General features: G+C 38.9%; 1 protein-coding gene across 4 annotated transcripts in view; it reads left to right on the top strand.

Annotated features, from left to right (window-relative positions):
* Myo1b (myosin IB) overlaps positions 1–18754 on the top strand; it is a 166655-nt gene that overhangs the window by 81720 nt on the left and 66181 nt on the right. For all 4 annotated transcript variants that reach the window (XM_048345065.1, XM_048345064.1, XM_048345067.1 and 1 more), the window contains exons 5-7: positions 4962–5066; positions 9255–9301; positions 14093–14156. In XM_048345065.1, the coding sequence (XP_048201022.1) occupies positions 4962–5066; positions 9255–9301; positions 14093–14156 (216 nt within the window). The remainder of the gene's footprint in view (positions 1–4961; positions 5067–9254; positions 9302–14092; positions 14157–18754) is intronic.

Here is an 18754-nt window from a genome sequence, read left to right as displayed (position 1 = left end):
GCCTGTCCCATCAATTTGGATGTGCTGCAGATGGGTTCTGTTACAGTCTTGTGGATGCAGGACTGCTAAAAAGGATGTTCTTCTAAGTGGCTTATTTCATTCTCCACAAACATGGCAGTCTTACTCTTGTGTCTGAATCCCCAGAATTGGCAATGCTTGACCCTTAGAAAAACTTACATATCTTAGTTTAAGAACATAGGCAGATAATAAATTGTGTTGTATGTAAATGTGTGACCTGTGTGAATGATCTGCATATGACAACACATGATATTGCATGTATCTCTGAATACATCCCTTGAAAACTATTGACTCCCAGATTTATTTGAATTGCTGAAAGTCAGCGCAAATTAAGCATTGCTTATTCTTATTTTTTCCAACACAATAATGAAATCTAGTTAGCTTAGAGATTTTTGATGTTCTAGAAGATTTCCTAGCTTTTGTCCCAGACCAATGCCCCTCATTGAAACAGTTTGTTTTCCCTTTTTTGTATTTTCAGAGTGCTTTCTCTGAAACTATTATAGTAAATATATACTTCGATTATGTAAAACTTACATGATAATGTATAATTCATTTATTGCCCATATATCTTTTCCATTCATAGAAATTCATTCTGAGCTAGATATTTTGAATAAGTATTTCAGTTGTGGTTATGTCCATTGGTACAGAATACATGTTGCAACTTAAGTGCTCTACCATTTTCTGGTGAGAACAGAGTTTATTTAACCTAAAAGACTTCATATTTTGTTTGTTTAACTGCTTGCAAATGTTAAGATTCAAGCAAGTAACCATCAGAGCTATATGATACATAAATTTGAATATATTAAGAATCCGTGAGTTTGAGAAAGCAATGAATGAGAAGTTGATTCTAAGCATAAGTATTACAGTTCATCAATTTTAAGTACTACCTATGGTTAATAGTCAATGTAGTATAAAATCTAGACTTTGAAATATAGAGGATGATAGTGAATTCTTGATTCTCTTCAGAAATCGATTTTATATTTACAGAAGGTCATTACATGGATATTTGACTTGTATTCATAAATATTTGAATTGAGTTCCACATTAATTTGAACACTGAAGAGACAAAAGAAAATGAAGCAGAAAGCCTCATGAGATAACTGTAACTTCCCTGTCCCCAGCTTGGAGAAATACTATGAAAATAGTCAACTCTGTTAGACTTTCCAACTCATTCTTACTATTACTAATTGTTTCTCCAGACTAGTATCTGCTTCAGGCACTGCTTAAGTTATCAAGTATATCAAGAAAAAAATGTCTCTTGTAGACTGGAAAAATTAGTTTTGAATTTTTGGGTTTTATTTTTTGCCAGTGATGTTACTAAACTTTTTTGGTCATGCCTAGTGTTCTACCATGTGAGACACACCTCCAGCCTGTCTTTTTTGCTGTTTAATTGAAAATGGAGTCTTGCAAACTTTTCTGCCCAGGCTGGCTTTAGATCCTTTGCTGTCAACCTTCTGACTAGTTAGGATTATAGGCACAAAGCACCAGTGCCTGGCTTAAACTTTTTTTTTTTTTTGGCCAGTCCTGGGGCTTGGACTCAGGGCCTGGACACTGTCCCTGGCTTCTTTTTGCTGAAGGCTAGCACTCTGCCACTTGAGCCACAGCACCACTTCTGGCCGTTTTCTGTATATGTGGTGCTGGGGAATTGAACCCAGGGCCTCATGTATACAAGGCAAGCACTCTTGCCACTAGGCCATATCCCCAGCCCTGGCTTAAACGTTTTTTAAAAAATGTCTCTTTATCCGTAGCTGCCAAAGTGTGGATCATTAAAATGAATTCATTAACAAAATACTGAAGATAGTGAAGAATCCTAAAAATATGTGAACATAGAAACTTTTTAAAAACAATTTGGAAATAAATTGTTAAAACAACTTTATGTTCTTGAATTGTATTTGAAAATTGTATTTCAGTTATTTGAGTTGGTAAAAATGACTTCTAATTTCAATTAAATTAATCAAACCATTTTGATATATGGATAGATAGTTTCAGTTTATATAAGTTTAATTACCTGATTCAAATCCCAAGATGTCTGTTTCTGATGGTAGCAGGAAGATTTTGTTTTGTTTTGTTTTTTGCCAGTCCTGGGGCTTGGACTCAGGGCCTGAGCACTGTCCCTGGCTTCTTTTTGCTCAAGGCCAGCCAGTACTCTACCACTTGAGAGACAAAGCGCCACTTCTGGCTTTTTCTGTATATATGGTGCTGAGGAATCAAACCCAGGGCTTCATGTATACAAGGCGAGCACTTTACCATTAGGTCATATTCCTAGCTCCTAGCATGCAGATTTGATCCTGAGAGAACTTGACCTCTTATCTTTCTGACCATTAAAAGGTCTCTTGGAAAAGCCAGGAACCAGTGGTGGGCTGGTGGCTTATACCTGTAACCCTAGCTATTCAGGAGGCTGACATTTGAGGATCATGGTTGGAAACTAGCTTTGAGTAGAAAAGATTCATGAGACTATTATCTCCAATTAACTAAAAAAGCTGAAAATGAAGTTGTAGCTCAAGTGATAGAATACTAGCCTTGGCATAAAAGCTTAGGGATAGCACCCCAGGCTGTGAGTTCAAGCCTCAGTACTGGCAAACACACAAAAAGTCTTTTGGAGGCTAAATCAATTGCCTTGACCACCAAAAGGTTCTTATTCATTGTTGGTTCCCCTTCTTCATTGAGGTAGTTAGTCCCCCAAGTCCATTCTGACAGGCCAAAATTTCCAGAAGGACTCTCATGGCTCTGGATTAGAGATTTCACCATAGAAAGGTTCATAGTTGACAGTTTACCTAAGCAACAACTTAATCCTTTTTATCTAAGGTATTTTCCCTATTTAAGATAGTTATTTTGTTTCTAAATGTTTTCTATCTCCTAGTTTTATAGTGGGTGGTAGAACAGGCTGGAAATTTATGTGAACAAAGAATGTATACACAATTATATCTGTGAGAGGGGTGGTGGTAGGGAGCAAGAATGTGGCTAAGAAGGTAGAAGAATGAGGAAGCAAGCCTGGAGGTGAGTGGTTTGAGGAAGAAGATTGTACAGTTGGGAATTCACAGGTAATTTTTAGAGAGTTAGTACTGGGAGATGAACAACTTGCCCGAGGGGCAGGACAGGGCAGTCTTACCTAGTCTTGAGTGCCAGTGGACCTAGAATATTCTTTGGTAACACAAGACATCCACCTCAGTCATACACAGGAGGAAATGTGTCTCCAGGGACTCCAGTGAAATGAAATCATATGCAAACTCTGTATGAGAGGCCTGTATGTCAGCCTGACCCAAGCAACAGGACTATGTACACATAACTTACCAGCTTTTGAATAGTCAAACCCTGAGAACAAGGGGAGATCTGGTTCATGACTTTAAACAATAAAAAATGTGTCATGTGAACTTTAAAGAAGATGAAAAGGATGTCATTGTACACTTACAATCTGTAAAGGGAGACAGACGAGGTCAACCGGCAGACCACCAGAGAATTTAATTGGACCTGTTTTCATTATCCAGAAAGCAAATTGGAGGGCTTTTCAATGCTAATTACTAAATAAGGATCCATCCTTTAGCAGTATTTCAGCTCCCAGGTCATTTACTTCTCCCATGCCATATATGCTAATCCCCGAAAGCAGTGATTTTAGGACTTGAGATGAATGTGACTTCTTGTGCGTGTGATTCTTGTTGCTGTGACCATCCTTTCAGGTTTCTCAAAGGCCCTAAAACCACATGGTGGACAGTGTAACTAAAGTGGCATTCCAGTTCTTCACGATTTCTTTAAATTGCAAGATGGGCTGAAGTCTTCCTGCAGGTCTCTCCTCAAGAAGCTGCAGTGTTAGGATTGCTGCATGACACCCATAAGCAGAGGCACCATCATGCACGTGTGGGACAGCCTCCTGCCCACGCAGCGGCACTAGAGCACACTTGAGATAATGCAAGTTTTAGGGAGATTGGTTTGCATGCCTCGACTACCCAGACTGGGGGGCTTATGTTTATTCTGCCTACATTTAAGAGTTGAGCCTTTCCCAGATTCCGATTATAAACTTGATAGTTCTGCAGGAAATAGATTCCATGGCAAATAAATTTTGGGGAAAACATAGCATGCTAGGTCCTTTTCAGAGTTTCACGGCATACATGAGCCCATAAAAGCCTATAATTAGCACCATGATAAGGAAGCTTGTTTCACTGTATGTTACTCATTGTGGTCCCCAAAGTCATTTGACTCTGGATTACTCTCTTAACTTGAATACTTATTAACGTTCTTGGAAATTTGGTGTTTACAGGATCAGATTCTAGGACACAGATCTGAGAGATGTCATGGATGAATAGGGAGAGCTTAAAACCACTGAATGTAGACTTTATCTACCCCCTCAATTTGAGCTAGGAACTGTTTGGTAAAACTTTTGTCTTTTCTCAGCTTAACTTTCAGAGACACTTGGGAAGCAAACAGAAAGTGAACATGCCCTGGGAAGCTTGATCAAATTCTCATGTTAAGTCTGCTTAGTTTTGGAATTGAAGAGTAATCAATCTTGTCTTAATTGTGAGCAAACTGACATGGTTTAGGAAACATTCTGAGCAGTTCTTTTCAACCTTAGAAATACGTTTGGCAAAGATACTCAGGTTACCAAGTTATTCTTGGCTTGACTCATCTGTAAAACAAAATATAATAATGGCATGTACTTGATTGCTTTAAGAATATAAGTCTCCTGAGATTTTGTTGACTGTGTTACTAAGCAATCTTTTTAACAGGCTAGTGATAACCTTCAACACAATTCCTATTATATCTGAGCCAATGACATGTCATTGAATTGAAATTGCACACATTGAAAAAGATTTCCCAAACTTTATTTGCTCTGAGGAATGAAAGCAATTGAAAGCATTGCTAATGTGTCCTCTCCCCCTCAATCTTCATCCTCCCCTACACAATTTTTTCTTTCTGCATAATTGACTAATGTGGCTTGTTTTCATTCACAGAGGCCAGCAAGCTCGTTATGTCCTATGTGGCAGCTGTTTGTGGGAAAGGAGCAGAAGTTAACCAAGTCAAGGAACAGCTTTTGCAGTCCAACCCAGTCCTGGAAGGTAGGAATTTCCGTGTTCATTAGGTCAACATAACTTAAGGAGATTTTGTATTGGGGACACTTCAAGTACCTGGTACGCGGGGATGTTGTGTTGGCCAGCGGGGAGAGTAAGGGGAGATTCAGGCTAAAACATATTGAGCAAATAAGCTGCATCCTGTACACACTTAAGGTGCTTACTGGAGGGAATAGCGTACTCATGGAAAAGGAGCTTCCTCACTTGCATTTCTCCCCCATACAGTTTGTATTTGAATTAAACTATATTTTTCCTTAGGAAGAGCAGTTGAAATTTGCATGTGATGGAGTAGTGCTGTTTTGTCATTCAGGATAATACCTGTGGCTTGTTATTTCTGTTGTCATGGAAACAAGGGCCCATAACACTGACACACTTGAGGGCTAGTTATCTTCAGGGCCACAGAAAGCTTGAACTTGACTGTTGAGCTCTCACATCCTATGGTTAGTTCTTTGTACTAGCCAGCTCAGGCTGAAAAAAAAAAACAACACAAAAAACAAAAAGACAAAAACCCAACATATTTTCTTACATTTTAGGGAGGCTAGAAGTCCAAGTTGAAGGTGCTGACAAAGTAAGTTTTTATTCTGAGCCCTCTCTTGGCTTGTAAGTAGCTGCCACCTTGGTGTGTGGTCACAGGACCTCTTTGTGCATGCCTTGAGAGAGAAAGCAAGATGGATGGGGCTGAAGTGTCTGTTCTTACAAGAGCACTAGCCCCTCCTTGAGTGTACCCCCTTCACGACTTGCCAACTGTCACTAACCTCCAAGGCTTCTTCCACTCAGAAACATCATTTTGAGAGCAAGAGCTTCAACATGAGTGAGAAGGGTACAGATATTTAACCCCTAAGATGGTTAGAAAATGAAGCTGGGAATGAATTCTCTTAATTCCACAGAATATAGCATATATCCGTGTGGACAGATAGAACCCTTCCCTGTTGTGTTTTTATTCACGCTCTGCTCTTTTTTCCCTATTGGAGATGCTCCTAAACCCTGAATATTCCTTTGACCCTGAAATACACTCTGTGTTTCAGTGTCAGCATTCTGTTGTATGGATTCACTATATGTTTTTATCATTTGGATGGTTGGTAAGAAGACTGAATCATCTGTTGTTGTTGTTTTTTTTTATCTTTTTATTCCTCAGTACCTTAACTAATGAAGAAACTGTAAAAAATGACATCTCTTGGTTTTATTATTCCAAGATTTTATTGTTCCAAGATTGTTCTTTTTGCTCTTGCGCTAGGATGCTGCAGGTGTCCTGTATTTCTGTATGTTTCTTTTAAGAATGCTGAGATCTGAGGGAACAGTACTGTGGAATGCTGTAGCTTGCATCTATGACTGGTATTTGAAACTAGGCTATAGTGCAGGAAATGGGAGAAATGTCCACTGTGGGCATGTTTTATCTTTTATGGGAATGCTTTGCTTCTTAACTGGAACTGCTACTGTAAATGAACATTTAGAACAGTGAACTTAAAAAACAAATTGAGGAATGTGTTTTGAGTGTTCTATAATGGAACACTTGTTTTTGATTCCATGGTTTACAATAAATGACTTCAGTGTTTAGGGTTGTGTTTAAAAGTAATGTGCAACTCAGATTTGTTTCATGAAAAAGATGGCTTATGGATTGCAAATGGATCCCTGATTTCAAGGTTTGTCCCTGACCTTCAAGCCATTTAAACTGCCCTTCAGGGTCAGCATCTCAAGCTGATCTCTGGGTGGTGATAGTCGGCTAACTTGGCAGTCCTACATTTCACACTTCTCAACACTTCTCATGAAGGACATGTCTGTAAAAATGCCAGAAATGTCAGTTTTTTTGACAACTAGGTCAATATCCACCTTTCTGAGGGTTGCATTTGTGAAGGCCTTTGGCTAGCAGTGGTCATGGATAAGGAGCGATCCTTCTCAGCAAGCTTCCTTTTTTCAGGGCTTGAAGTGTTCAGGTATCCTCACTCAGCACTGCATCTCAGCCTGTTTTCTGTTGAAGGAAGAATTTGGTGTCAGTATTCACCATATTTAGACCAAGCAGTATCTTTATTTCAAAGAACTGTTCTGTGTTGACTGAAAACTTTACCTGAAGTGATCTTGACCCACCTATTTCTTTTGAATAAAGAACATAAAGCAACCACCTAAGATGAAATACAATTCATCAGGTTTGGCTGCTGAACAGTTTAAAAGTAAACTTAAACACACTCCCTCAGGTGGAGTCAGCTGACTGCTTTTAAAAACATCAGCTTTCAGGGCTGGGAATATGGCCTAGTGGCAAGAGTGCTTGCCCCATATACATGAAGCCCCAGGTTTGATTCCTCAGCACCACATATATAGGAAACAGCCGGAAGTGGTGCTCAACTGGCTCAAGTGGCAGAGTGCTAGCCTTGAGCAAAAAGAAGCCAGGGACAGTGCTCAGGTCCTGAATTCAAGCCCCAGGACTGTCTTTTATAAACAAAAAAACCCCCGTCAGCTTTCAGTCTTTTGTGCTTAGTTGAGTTCTTGTTACCCTAAAACCTCTCCTGCCCATTTAATTTTTGAAAAGGTTACGGTGTTTTCCAAATATTTGAACCTCAGCCACTTATTCCAGAGATTCAGTTCTGGTCCCAACATCATCATACACTCTTTTTTGGAGGTGGTGTTGAGGTTTTGTTTTTCTGGTTCTGGTACTGGGACTTAATCTCAGGGGCCTAGACGCTTTCCTTCACCTCTTTACTTTCAGCATCCCCTCCCCACCCCCCAAGGCTAATTGGAGATAAAGTCTCATGGATTTTTCTGCCTGGGCCATCTTTGAACTGCAATCTCAAGTCAGCCTCTTGAGCAGCTGAAGAGTATAGGCATGAGACACCACTGCCCAGCTGGAAATGTTGAATTTCATATCTCTCCCTAGATTCCCTGATTCTCAGTCTACCCTTTAGAAGATCTTTAGGTGATAAAGTAGCAGGTTAAAGTTTGAGATGCACAGCACCAAATAGATGTCCCTTCTACTCTTACAGGACTTAGTGTGTATAACCCTTGATAATAATACCACTCTGGGGGGCTGGGAATATGGCCTAGTGACAAGAGTGCTTGCCTCCTACACATGAAGCTCTCAGTTCGATTCCCCAGCACCACATATATGGAAAACGGCCAGAAGGGGCGCTGTGGCTCAGGTGGCAGAGTGCTAGCCTTGAGCAGGAAGAAGCCAGGGATGGTGCTCAGGCCCTGAGTCCATGGCCCAGGACTGGCCAAAAAAAAAATAATAATAATAATAATACCACTCTGGGAAGTGGCGCTGTGGCTCAAGTGGTAGAGCACTATCCTTGAGCACAGGCACTCAGGGACAGTGCCCGAGTTCAAGCCCCAGGATGTGCCAAAAATAAATTAATAATAATAATAATAAATGCTATTCTGTGGCCATTTTCCCAGGTGAATTTGCTGGGGTTTTATAAACAGGCATGAAAAAGCAATCTTCTTACCTAATCACTCTGTTTTCACTTTTGTTAATAGGAGCATTCTCAGCCTGAGGCAATGTTACCATGTAATTCTCTCTTGGGCCTTCATTTAAAAGGGAGTCCCAAAGGGCATTTTCTTTTCTTTTTTCTCAATAACTAAGATGGGAACAGATTAGCAGTTTGCATTATGGGCCAATTTAGCTTTTTTTTCTTTTTCAAAACGTTTTATATGTGATAGACATGATCTAATGAAACCATATAGCACATTTATACTATTGGAACTGTCATTTCCAAATCTCAGTCTTATGCTTCCTGTATTTGAGGATTATATAATCACATATTTCAGTCTTATTAAACAGTTTAAAGTTTTTCTTTGCTTCATTCTCTGGTCAGGAATCTTCAAGTTCCATTAAATCTTTTGAAATATTAAGTTATTAATTAAATGACCTTGTTCACTGACGGTAATGGGGGAAGAATGAAGCCTTGCTGGCTGTCTGCTCACCTGACTTATGTCTCACGGAGTTAAAAGGTGTTAGTGTCTTACTTGCAAGAATTCCATGAATTATAGAAATGACTCCTTTTTCTCTGGATGTATAATAAAACTTTTATTAAATGTATTCTGTGAAAATTTTAGACAGAAATGTCACTGCCACAAGTTGAATTTGTCAGGAATTAGAGATCAGAAATTCTGTATTTGGTTTATTTTTCTGCTTGAAATTATTTTTTTCTGTCAACTTCAACCTTGCATTTGTTTCTTTCTTACTAGCCTTTGGAAATGCCAAGACTGTAAGGAATGACAACTCCTCTAGATTTGTGAGTATTTGTACAAGCTTAAGTGTCAACATTAATATTTAGTTCGTGTATGTTTAAACAATCAATAGATGTTTACTATTTCTCAATACATATATTTTTAAAATGAGAAGAGAACCTTCCCACTGAGATACTGAAAATTCTATCAGAATTACATATAATATTTTATAATATATAGGTTTATTATATAGTATATGCATTATATATGGTATATTATGTATTTCGTTTACAGATGTGAGCCACTGGTGACTGGTTGTACATTTTTTAAAAATCATTTATTTTATGAGCTGATTTTCCCCATATATTACTAATGCCACTGGAGACCTTTTATGTTTTTGTGTGCCAATCCTGGGGCTTCAACTCAGGGTCTGGGCACTATCCCTTAGCTATTTTTGTTTTCTCTACCTTTTTACCTACAGCTCTACTTCTGGCTTTTTGGTAGTTAATTGGACATAAAAGTCTGATGAACTTCCCCTACTGGGGCTGGCTTCGAGCCTCAGTCCTCAAATCTCAGCCTCGGAGAAGCTCGAATTACAGAAGTTAACCACTGGTGCCAGGCTTGGAGACTGTTTTTGATAATACCTCGCTGCAGGGGAAATCCCTGCAGAAGATCAGTCTTCTCCTTCTTCATTTTAGGTCCCCCTTTGCTTTTTCCTCACTAACGGACCCAGTGCTCAAGGATGAGAATGACCTCAGGTGGAGGTGGTTTTTATAGCTTAAAAATGTAGAGGGCTAAAGAGGCTCCTAATTCTAAGGCTATGAATTTTTTCCATTGGATTAGCCTATTAAGCTGTTATGACCGATTTGATCCATGCTTTCTCGTGTGTGGTAATAATGGCTAATCTCATTGCATAAATAGAATTAGAAGTGAAATATAGGCAGACAATTCCAGTGATGAAGCTTCTTTGTGTGATAGAATTTTTGTTTTGTTGCCAAGATATGTGCACACACTTTAAGTATTTACAAATCTATTTCATATACAAGCAGTACAAATGTAGAAAACCATATTGCTTAAAAGGTCATTACTGCCTAGTGACATTTAAGATCTAGAGAAAGGTTTGACAAGTGATTTAACTTACTAAGTGGCTTCAGAGAAATCCTCTTATAACACGAGCTTTACAATATGAGATTAACACTTGATGAAAGGCAAAATCATTCTTTGCCCAGGTTTTAGTAATATCTTGGCTTTGTGATCTGTGACTAGACTAATAATATACCCAAATACATGTTATAATTTGACTACCATATTGAAAACACCCCATGCTTCTACTCCAGGGAAATTAGAGTTCAGTTAGCTGTGTTCGGGGAACCTAGAATATATGTCTTGATCTCTTTCCTCCCTGAGAAACTGATAGAACCTATTAGGGTATAGTTAATACCCTCTGATGCTAGCTGACGCTTATGTGACTAATGGGTCCACAGAGGTGCCTCATAGTATTCCCCTTCTCCACCCACACATACGAACATACTGCATTTCTTTTAAGAAAGAGACTTAATGATCTTGAAAAAACATTAAGGCACTGAATATCATTATTTTTGTTTGGCCCAGGTCTTCTGGGTAATACATTGAGCATCCACTGTGTAGAAAGCACTGAGATAGGGCTGGAAAGTACAGGAAAGAACTTGTAGAGTTGGGAACATGTCATTAGCCAGCCTTTCAGTTAGCAAGACTTTTAAAAAATGAAAATTAGTTATTTAAGGACTAATTGGTTGTTTTTTAACTTTTATTTTTTGATGCCCGTCCTGGAGCTTGAGTTCAGGTCCTAGGTGGTGTCTTTGAGCTCAACACTAGTCCTCTACCTTGAACCATAACTCCACTTCTAGTTTCTTTTTGGTGCTTAATTGGAGATAAGAGTTTCTGAGCTGTCTTCAAACCATGATCCTCAGATCTTACCCTCCTCAGTAGCTTGGATTATAGATGTGAACTACCCAAGTTTTTAACATAAGCATGGATCTGTCTTCCTGCCTCTCCCCAGTGGCCTGCAGTCTTTCCTGAATCTTTATAGACCTAAGTTGACCATTATTTTATTGTAGGTCCCCATGATACCGTCTTGCTTCTAGAATAAAATACAAGCTTATGTCAAGGCCCAGTACTGGCATGAGCTGGGCCTGTCCTTTTCTCTGTGTTCTTTCACTTTACCTCAGTGTCTACTTCAGTTTCATTTTACTTTGTGATTCTCAGGCTTAGCCAGTACTTCTGGGCCTGAGGCATTTGCATGTCCTTTTGTGTACTGTGCCCTGTCCCCAGACTTATGTATGGCCAGCAGTGTTGTGTGTCATGTATCTCCCCCTTCAATTTTGTGACACCTTTCATAGACTCTAAATTCATCCTGTTTCTATGTTCTCACCATTAGTCTCTGTAATTACTATCTCACATACATGATCATTGACCCGAGACATTAGCAGAGGCCATGAGCATGAATACCCTTACCTCCTTGGTTATCATCATGGTTATAGTAGCTAACATAGTGCCTGACACCATAGTAGATAATTTACAAGGTATTTATTGGTGAATAAATATCTGTTGGTAAGAAGCTTACATACTAGTAAGAATAATTGTATCTGAAAATAATTATAACACAATACATAAAATAGTTAAGTTCCCTAGAAAAGTACAAGTAAAGTTTATTAGACACTCAGAGGAGAAGCTGAGGATTCCGCAGCTGGGGACAGTCTGAAGGAACCTCTAAGTTTCAAGTGCATTAAAATCAAGAGTAGGAAATGCTGCCAGTATAGCTTTCGAAAGCCTTCAGAGAAGAGACCAGGTAGACCTGAGTTTGCCAGAGTTTAGGGCTGCTAGACTGGATGGTATGTGAAGGAGTCTCAGGACCAAGCAGAATAAACACCACAGTGAACAAAAAAGGAAGCAATCACAGATAAGCCATGAGAGAGTAGAGAAAATCCCTGTGATACTGGAATGTTCCTGATGCTATGTAGCTACATCCCATTCCTCATCAAAACCTTGTGTGTGATCTTATCATTTGTCTACAAGGTGGTGTTTACTCTGCTTTTTTCCCATCTCCTATCCTTGGAGATAGATCTTCAAGTAAGTCATCACCATTGCCATCATCACCATCATCTAGGCCCTCAAAACTGATGGCTCACGTGTACAGATGTCCTTATACACTCTTAGTCACAGTGAAAAGAATTCCAACTCCTGTCTCATTGATCTCTTTAGCTTCTTTGTCTCTTGTGTCTCCACTGTTATGGAGCACCTACTTCACTGTGCACAGTTGCCTAGGCCACATACCTGGAGTTCCTTGGAACACTATTTGTCTCCTACACCTAACCCAAGTTCATCATTGTGATTCTCTGTATAGCTCTCAGTTTCATTTGCTTTTGTCCTTTGTTGCTTATTCTTGAAGCCACCAAAATTTCTCTAATCATAGAAGGTACCTGCTATCAGTGATGTCTGGGGTTTGCTCCATTTCAGTCCATTCCATGCTACCCAGGTGGATCTTGTAAACTGGCAGGTAGGTCTTCAGTGACATGGGGTACTGTCAGAAGAATGTCTCAGTCACAGTGTGCTACAACTTCTAGCCTCAATTCCTTACTGACTGTCCAAACAGATGCCAGTTCTTCTGTGTACCCTTTGGTACTCTCCTGTCTCTTTGTCTGCCTAACTACTGAGACTGTGTATTTCAGCTAGAACAAACATCTCATTCTCCCTTTGTGTTTGTCCCTTGCTCTTTGTGCATATCACGACCCACTGCAGGGTATATCCTCCTCCACTGGCATGTCCTGTTTACTTCTCTCGTTTCCTCTCCAGGCAGCTATAAGCTGCCTGAAGGTAGGGGGAGTCTTGTGTTTTCTTGTGCCTACTTCTCCTTCAGCATGAAGTGCTTGGTTAAACATTGGTTTAATGAACAAAACTTAAGAGGGTAGATGACCATGGAGCAGGAGCTGAGAAAGGAGCATTGCACAAACCAATAAAAAGCCACAAATGGCATTGTTGAAGGACTAGCATGTAGTCATGTGTATTCTCTCTTCCTGTCATTTGGAAAATTAATTCTTAAGGAGAGTTACACACAAACTATCTATTGGACTTTGACTAAGGGAAGACCGGAAACAAAATAAAAGATTTTAGTCATTAAACCAACATGTACCCTGCTGCGAGCAAGAAACAGCTGTCTGGGTTATTCTGTTACTCTTGACAGGCAGTAATAAGTGAAATTTTTAAGAAATCACGGAATTAAATCATGTGTATACTATTTCAAGATACCATTTATAAAGTGCAATATGAACTTGGATATATATTACTGTATTAAATAGGAAAAAAGCCAAAAAATCGACAGTCATTGATTTGGAGCCAGTTACACACATAACCAAGTATTTGGTATTTGGTATGGAGCAGATATAAAAACAGAATTTATTAATTGTTGCATTTCAACCCATTTGATATATTTTCAGCTTGTAGCTCAGGCTGAAGGTGTATGTTGCTTATAAAAATGAAATGGTTGTTTTTACCCATCAGTACATATGGAAAGACTGTTTTTTTCCCCCTAGTATTTGCTGTTGATTTGAGAATACACACCCCTGAAATGGAAAAACCACATGATAGCTAAGATCTGCTCTTAATTAAGCATTAGGATAGATTAACTTTGAGCTAATGAGGTATTTTGTATGAATTATATATAGAGGTTTATTGTTTGGCATCATGGTTTTATAACTTGCCTGTCTTAACTCTACTTAAACAAATGCGTGAACATAAGGACTTGCTATTCTTTTCTCCTAAGAAGTACATTAACTACCTCAAGGTGAACTGGAAAACTCACCAAGTCTTCCTCTTAACAGGGCAAATACATGGATATTGAATTTGACTTTAAAGGTGATCCACTGGGAGGAGTGATAAGTAACTGTGAGTATTTTACTTCCATTTCTTAAAAGAAGTTCTGTGTATTAAAACATGTATTTACAATAGGTATTACAATGAATTTTTCTTATATGTAGACAGTTAACCTTTACTTTTCAAACTTTGCTTTGTAAGATGATAGAATTTATAAATATTTTAAGGATCAATTAAATGGCTACACATAGACACACGCGCGCACACACACGCGCACACACACACACGCACTCCCACACTCCCATACTATAGTTATTCAAACAAATCTGTTATGAAAAAGATCTCCCAAAGGTCATTTTGCTTTAAAAAATGTTTGGATGTGTGTATGACTAAAACAGAATGTAAGTAGTTGATTTTCATTTATTTATTTATTTGTCTGTGTATTTGTTCTATGGTTCAGAGGATCTAACCCAGGGCTTCACATATGTAGAGAGCCTCTCTACCACTGAGCTGCCATTCATTTTTTCTAGTATCCAATACAAGGAGTGGGTCTATACTTAAAATGTGATTTTTGAGAAACTACTTTTGTTTCAATATATTTACAAGTTTGAAATGTGATGTTCTGTAAGGTAAAACACAGCTTCATCAGCCTCCTTTAAACATGACTATAAGTGTTGAAGTGAAATGTGATCTGTTTACTAAAGGTTAAAAGCCAAAACAAAACAAAACTCCTGAGATCAAGGCACATATGTTTAGTAGCCCCAGGTGCAATTTTCTGCAGTGGGCATGAGAGAGGCACACCAGCCCACGAGTCTGATGTCAGTGTTTTAGAGTCAGTGCCCATGGCATTACACTGATATCTCTGCTTGTGTTGATTTTTTGAATGGTTAGCTTGGAAATTGAAGAGGACAAGACAGATATCTGTACAAAACACCCTATTTCACTCAGCCACAGTCTGGTATCCTCTTGAATATTCTAGATTGAGGACCACCAGCACCAAATTCCACATTGCTTCCTGATTTCAGGGCACTATATGGATTGTTAGAGTGAGAAAAGAAAACCAAAGAATAGACTAGACAAAAAAAATGGCAGAGGGCTGGGAAATGTGGCTTAGTGGCACCAAGCCCTGGGTTCAATTCCTCAGTACAACATAAACCAAAAAAGCCAGAAGTGCTGCTGTGACTCAAGAGGTAAAGTGCTAGCCTTGAGCAAAAAGAAGCCAGGGTCAGTGCTCAGGCCCTGAGTTCAAGCCCCAGGACTGGCAAAAAAAAAAAAAAAATGCAGAGTTGACAAAAGAATTTAGAGCTGATGGGTTACTGCAGTGGCATTTCTTCTTCAAGTGAAATGTGTTGCTGACCCCAACTATGTAAAATGAGTGGTTATATGGCCAAAGAGGAGATAAATAGCCTAGAATCCCTGTGTCCTGAGAGTGTCCCCCCAAATTCTTCCTGACCATGCATAGAGCCAGATGAATGCTATTTGAAACTTGGTGCTCTGAGTAGTAATCTGGGAATGCTATAATGCTGCTTTTTAAAAACAGTTTTCACCGTGATTCAGAGAATAACTTGCTAGAGCTTTAGTTTCCTCCTTTGAAACAATAGAAGTGGATGAGTTCTGTGGCCCTTCCTATTCTGTAGTTAAGTGATTTTATTTTCCATTTTGATTTGCCTGATAATACACTTTTGTGTGATATTCATTGGGATAATTCATATTTGTAAGAACCCATTTGCTAGAGAAATCCCCTTGAAGAGTAAGTTCTAATATGGAATGAAATCGGATAGGATAGTGTAATTTAGGTTAGATGACTTTATATGCCAAATATGGAAGCAAAACACACAAACTATGTATGAGGTAACCAGAAACCAGTTATAAATTATTATAACCCCTGCCAAACTTGTCAGGCAAGTTCCTGTCACAACATATAGTAGCTGATTCCAAGACCACTTTTTTCAGAAATGATTCATTTTAACGGTGAAAGGTATTTAGGAATATAGTGTTTTCCTTTGTATAGAGCATATAAATGCTAGGTTATTAACATTATAATACTCTTTTTAAAAACTGAGCCTCTGTTTACTATTTTTTATATCACTTGAGCCAAATATTCTCAAATGACTTAGTCAATATTGCTCTTGAGGAGTGTAAGAAAGTAATTGGGAGGCACTTTATTATGAGAAAATAGCTTTTATTTTAAATTGCAAAGTTGTAAGTTGTAAACAGAACAGTCTCCCTGCCTTCTCATTCTTGTAGTATCCATGGAGAATAAATACTAAACACTCAGTTCTTTCCTAGTTTAAATTAATATGTCTTCAGGAATAGATTTCATATGGTGTTTATTACCATTTGTTCCCACAGTGAAAAATTGTGTTGAAATTGGTGGTAGTGGGAACACCCTGGTATTTGAGTATCCTTTGCTTTGGAGAGGAAAGGAGCACATTAGTGATGAGGAGCACATTCTTTATAGGATGTTCACCCTCTAAAGATGAAGGACTGACTCATAGGTGGCCAATGGGAGTAGCTGCTGCTGGCTTAAGGGGATGGGAAGCAGTAAGTAAATCCACTAGCATTCTCTCCAGGATGCTTCAATTTAGCTACATGTAACCTGGAAGAATGTGAAGTTTGTCATTTTGTGTGTTAACAGCCATGTAGTAAAAGCATAGGCTGTCTTCAGCTAAAATGATTTCCCTGAAAGAGGCATGAGATCTCTGTAGCCAGGTATATTACCAGGAAGTAGAAAAGAAAGCCAAGTAACTCAGCTCTCTCTTTCTAAAAATAGGTGTGCTATAGAATTTAAGTCTAGAATTTACTTGAGTTACTTAACCCTGAGGTTAGTGTCATTAGGAGAGAAATGGAACTAGAATAAAAGATGACAAATAATTTGTTTCAGTCCAGCAGAGAGTAAGGAAACAAACATATCCAGTGGTAATAGGAAAGGACAGTTCTCCTAATTTATTAAAGCTATTGATCAAGTAGTTAAAAAAAATTTGTATTTGAGGATGTAGCATTGTATCTAGTGTTATAAATCACAATGTGAGAAATCTGTTGTTTTTAAATGTTCTTGGGTAACACCTTCTTATAGCTGTGGCAGTTGGTGACAATTTATATTATGGAGAAAATGTGTTATGAATCCAAAGGCATTTTTAGTTGCTAAAGAGAGAATAGCACGGAGAGCTATCTGCTTTGAAAATATTTTCTGATTTCAACCTGTATAAATAAAGTAAGGGCAAGAACTATAATTGTTCTCTTCATCGTGGTGTGTCAAGAGCCTAGTATATCCTGACACAGTAGGTATAGCTGTGCTAGAAGTGAGGATGGGATTGATTATGTACAGGCAGTTCTATTTCTTCTGCCTCATGTAGGGCATATTCATGAGGCTGTTCATGCAACTCTTATTGATCCATCCAACGTGGTCTCTAATGTTTAAACAAAAAGACATTCAATTACTTCCCCATTCATGTCTTTTTCTTTGAAATGGGCCCTGAGCTCAAGTTGTATGTGGACTTACCTACTAGCATCTAAAAACTTTTTGTTACCTAGTTCACAGTAGCCACTAAATAAGTCTTGTATTTTTCACTATTAAATATTGATTTATTCACCATCTCTAGCCCTTTGCCAAATATATATGTGCCAGGGATGGGGTACTTTTTTCTGCCAAGGGCCATTTAGACATTTATAATATTTGTAAGCCATTCAAAATTATCAGTGTAGGCAGATGGCCTCAAGCAGTGAACAAGAAGCATACAAGAAGTGTATGGATCAGTCGCATTGTGTACCAAATGATATCACAAGTCTTATTATGGCTTATGGGCCAGACACATCTCCTCCCCTGCCCTGGCTAGACAGAGAATGACTGTGGTTTATTGCTGAATTTAAAATGCCTCTGACATTGTATATATATAGAGATAGATAGATAGATAGATATCTCTATAGATATGGAATTAATTTTTATAACTGAATTTCATACAGTTGAGAATGTTGTTGAAAAATAAATGATTGGACAATTTTCTCCTGAATATTCAATGCCTCTCATTATAACATCTCCCTCCCTTCCACCCTCCCTCCCTCCCTCGTTGGTCATGGGGCTTCAACTCTGGACCTGGGCACTGTCCCTGAGCTCTTCAGCTCAAGGCTAGTAACTCTACCACTTGCACCACAGCGCCACTTCTGGCTTTTTCTGTTTGTGTAGTACTGAAGAATCAAACCCAGGGCTTCATGCATGCTAGGCAAGCACTCTACCACTAAGCCACATTCCCAGCCCAACATTTCTTAATCCCAGAATTAAACGAAATTATCGAAAGTTGAATTTTATCTATTATGGACTTCGTAGCTCAGCTAAAAGAAAATAGATTCTATGAATTCTGATGGGAGCCACATGTGGAGTATATGGTATATTAACTCTATTCCACTTATCCCTGGAACTCCTCAGCTTAAACTGTGAAATACCAGCCCTGTGAATTGTTCTGGTGGAGCTGTGGGTTAAGAATTTAGGTGGAGCACGGCAGGGTTGGCTCATCCCAACCATGTGTGGGCCTTCAGGTGGGAACGTTGAGATGGTTGGGAGGGACTTGCAGAACTGGAAATGGGATTCTCTGAAGGCATTCACATACATGTCGGGCTCTGGCTGGGAGGATTCCAGGCTGGAGCCCTTCCATGTGTCCTTCCTCTGTGGTTTG

The sequence above is a fragment of the Perognathus longimembris genome, chromosome 4 (genome assembly GCF_023159225.1).
Source record: "Perognathus longimembris pacificus isolate PPM17 chromosome 4, ASM2315922v1, whole genome shotgun sequence".
In the NCBI taxonomy this organism is placed as follows: domain Eukaryota; kingdom Metazoa; phylum Chordata; class Mammalia; order Rodentia; family Heteromyidae; genus Perognathus; species Perognathus longimembris.
The sequence above is the reverse complement of the archived record's forward strand: the minus strand, read 5'-3'. Positions and strand labels throughout refer to the sequence as shown.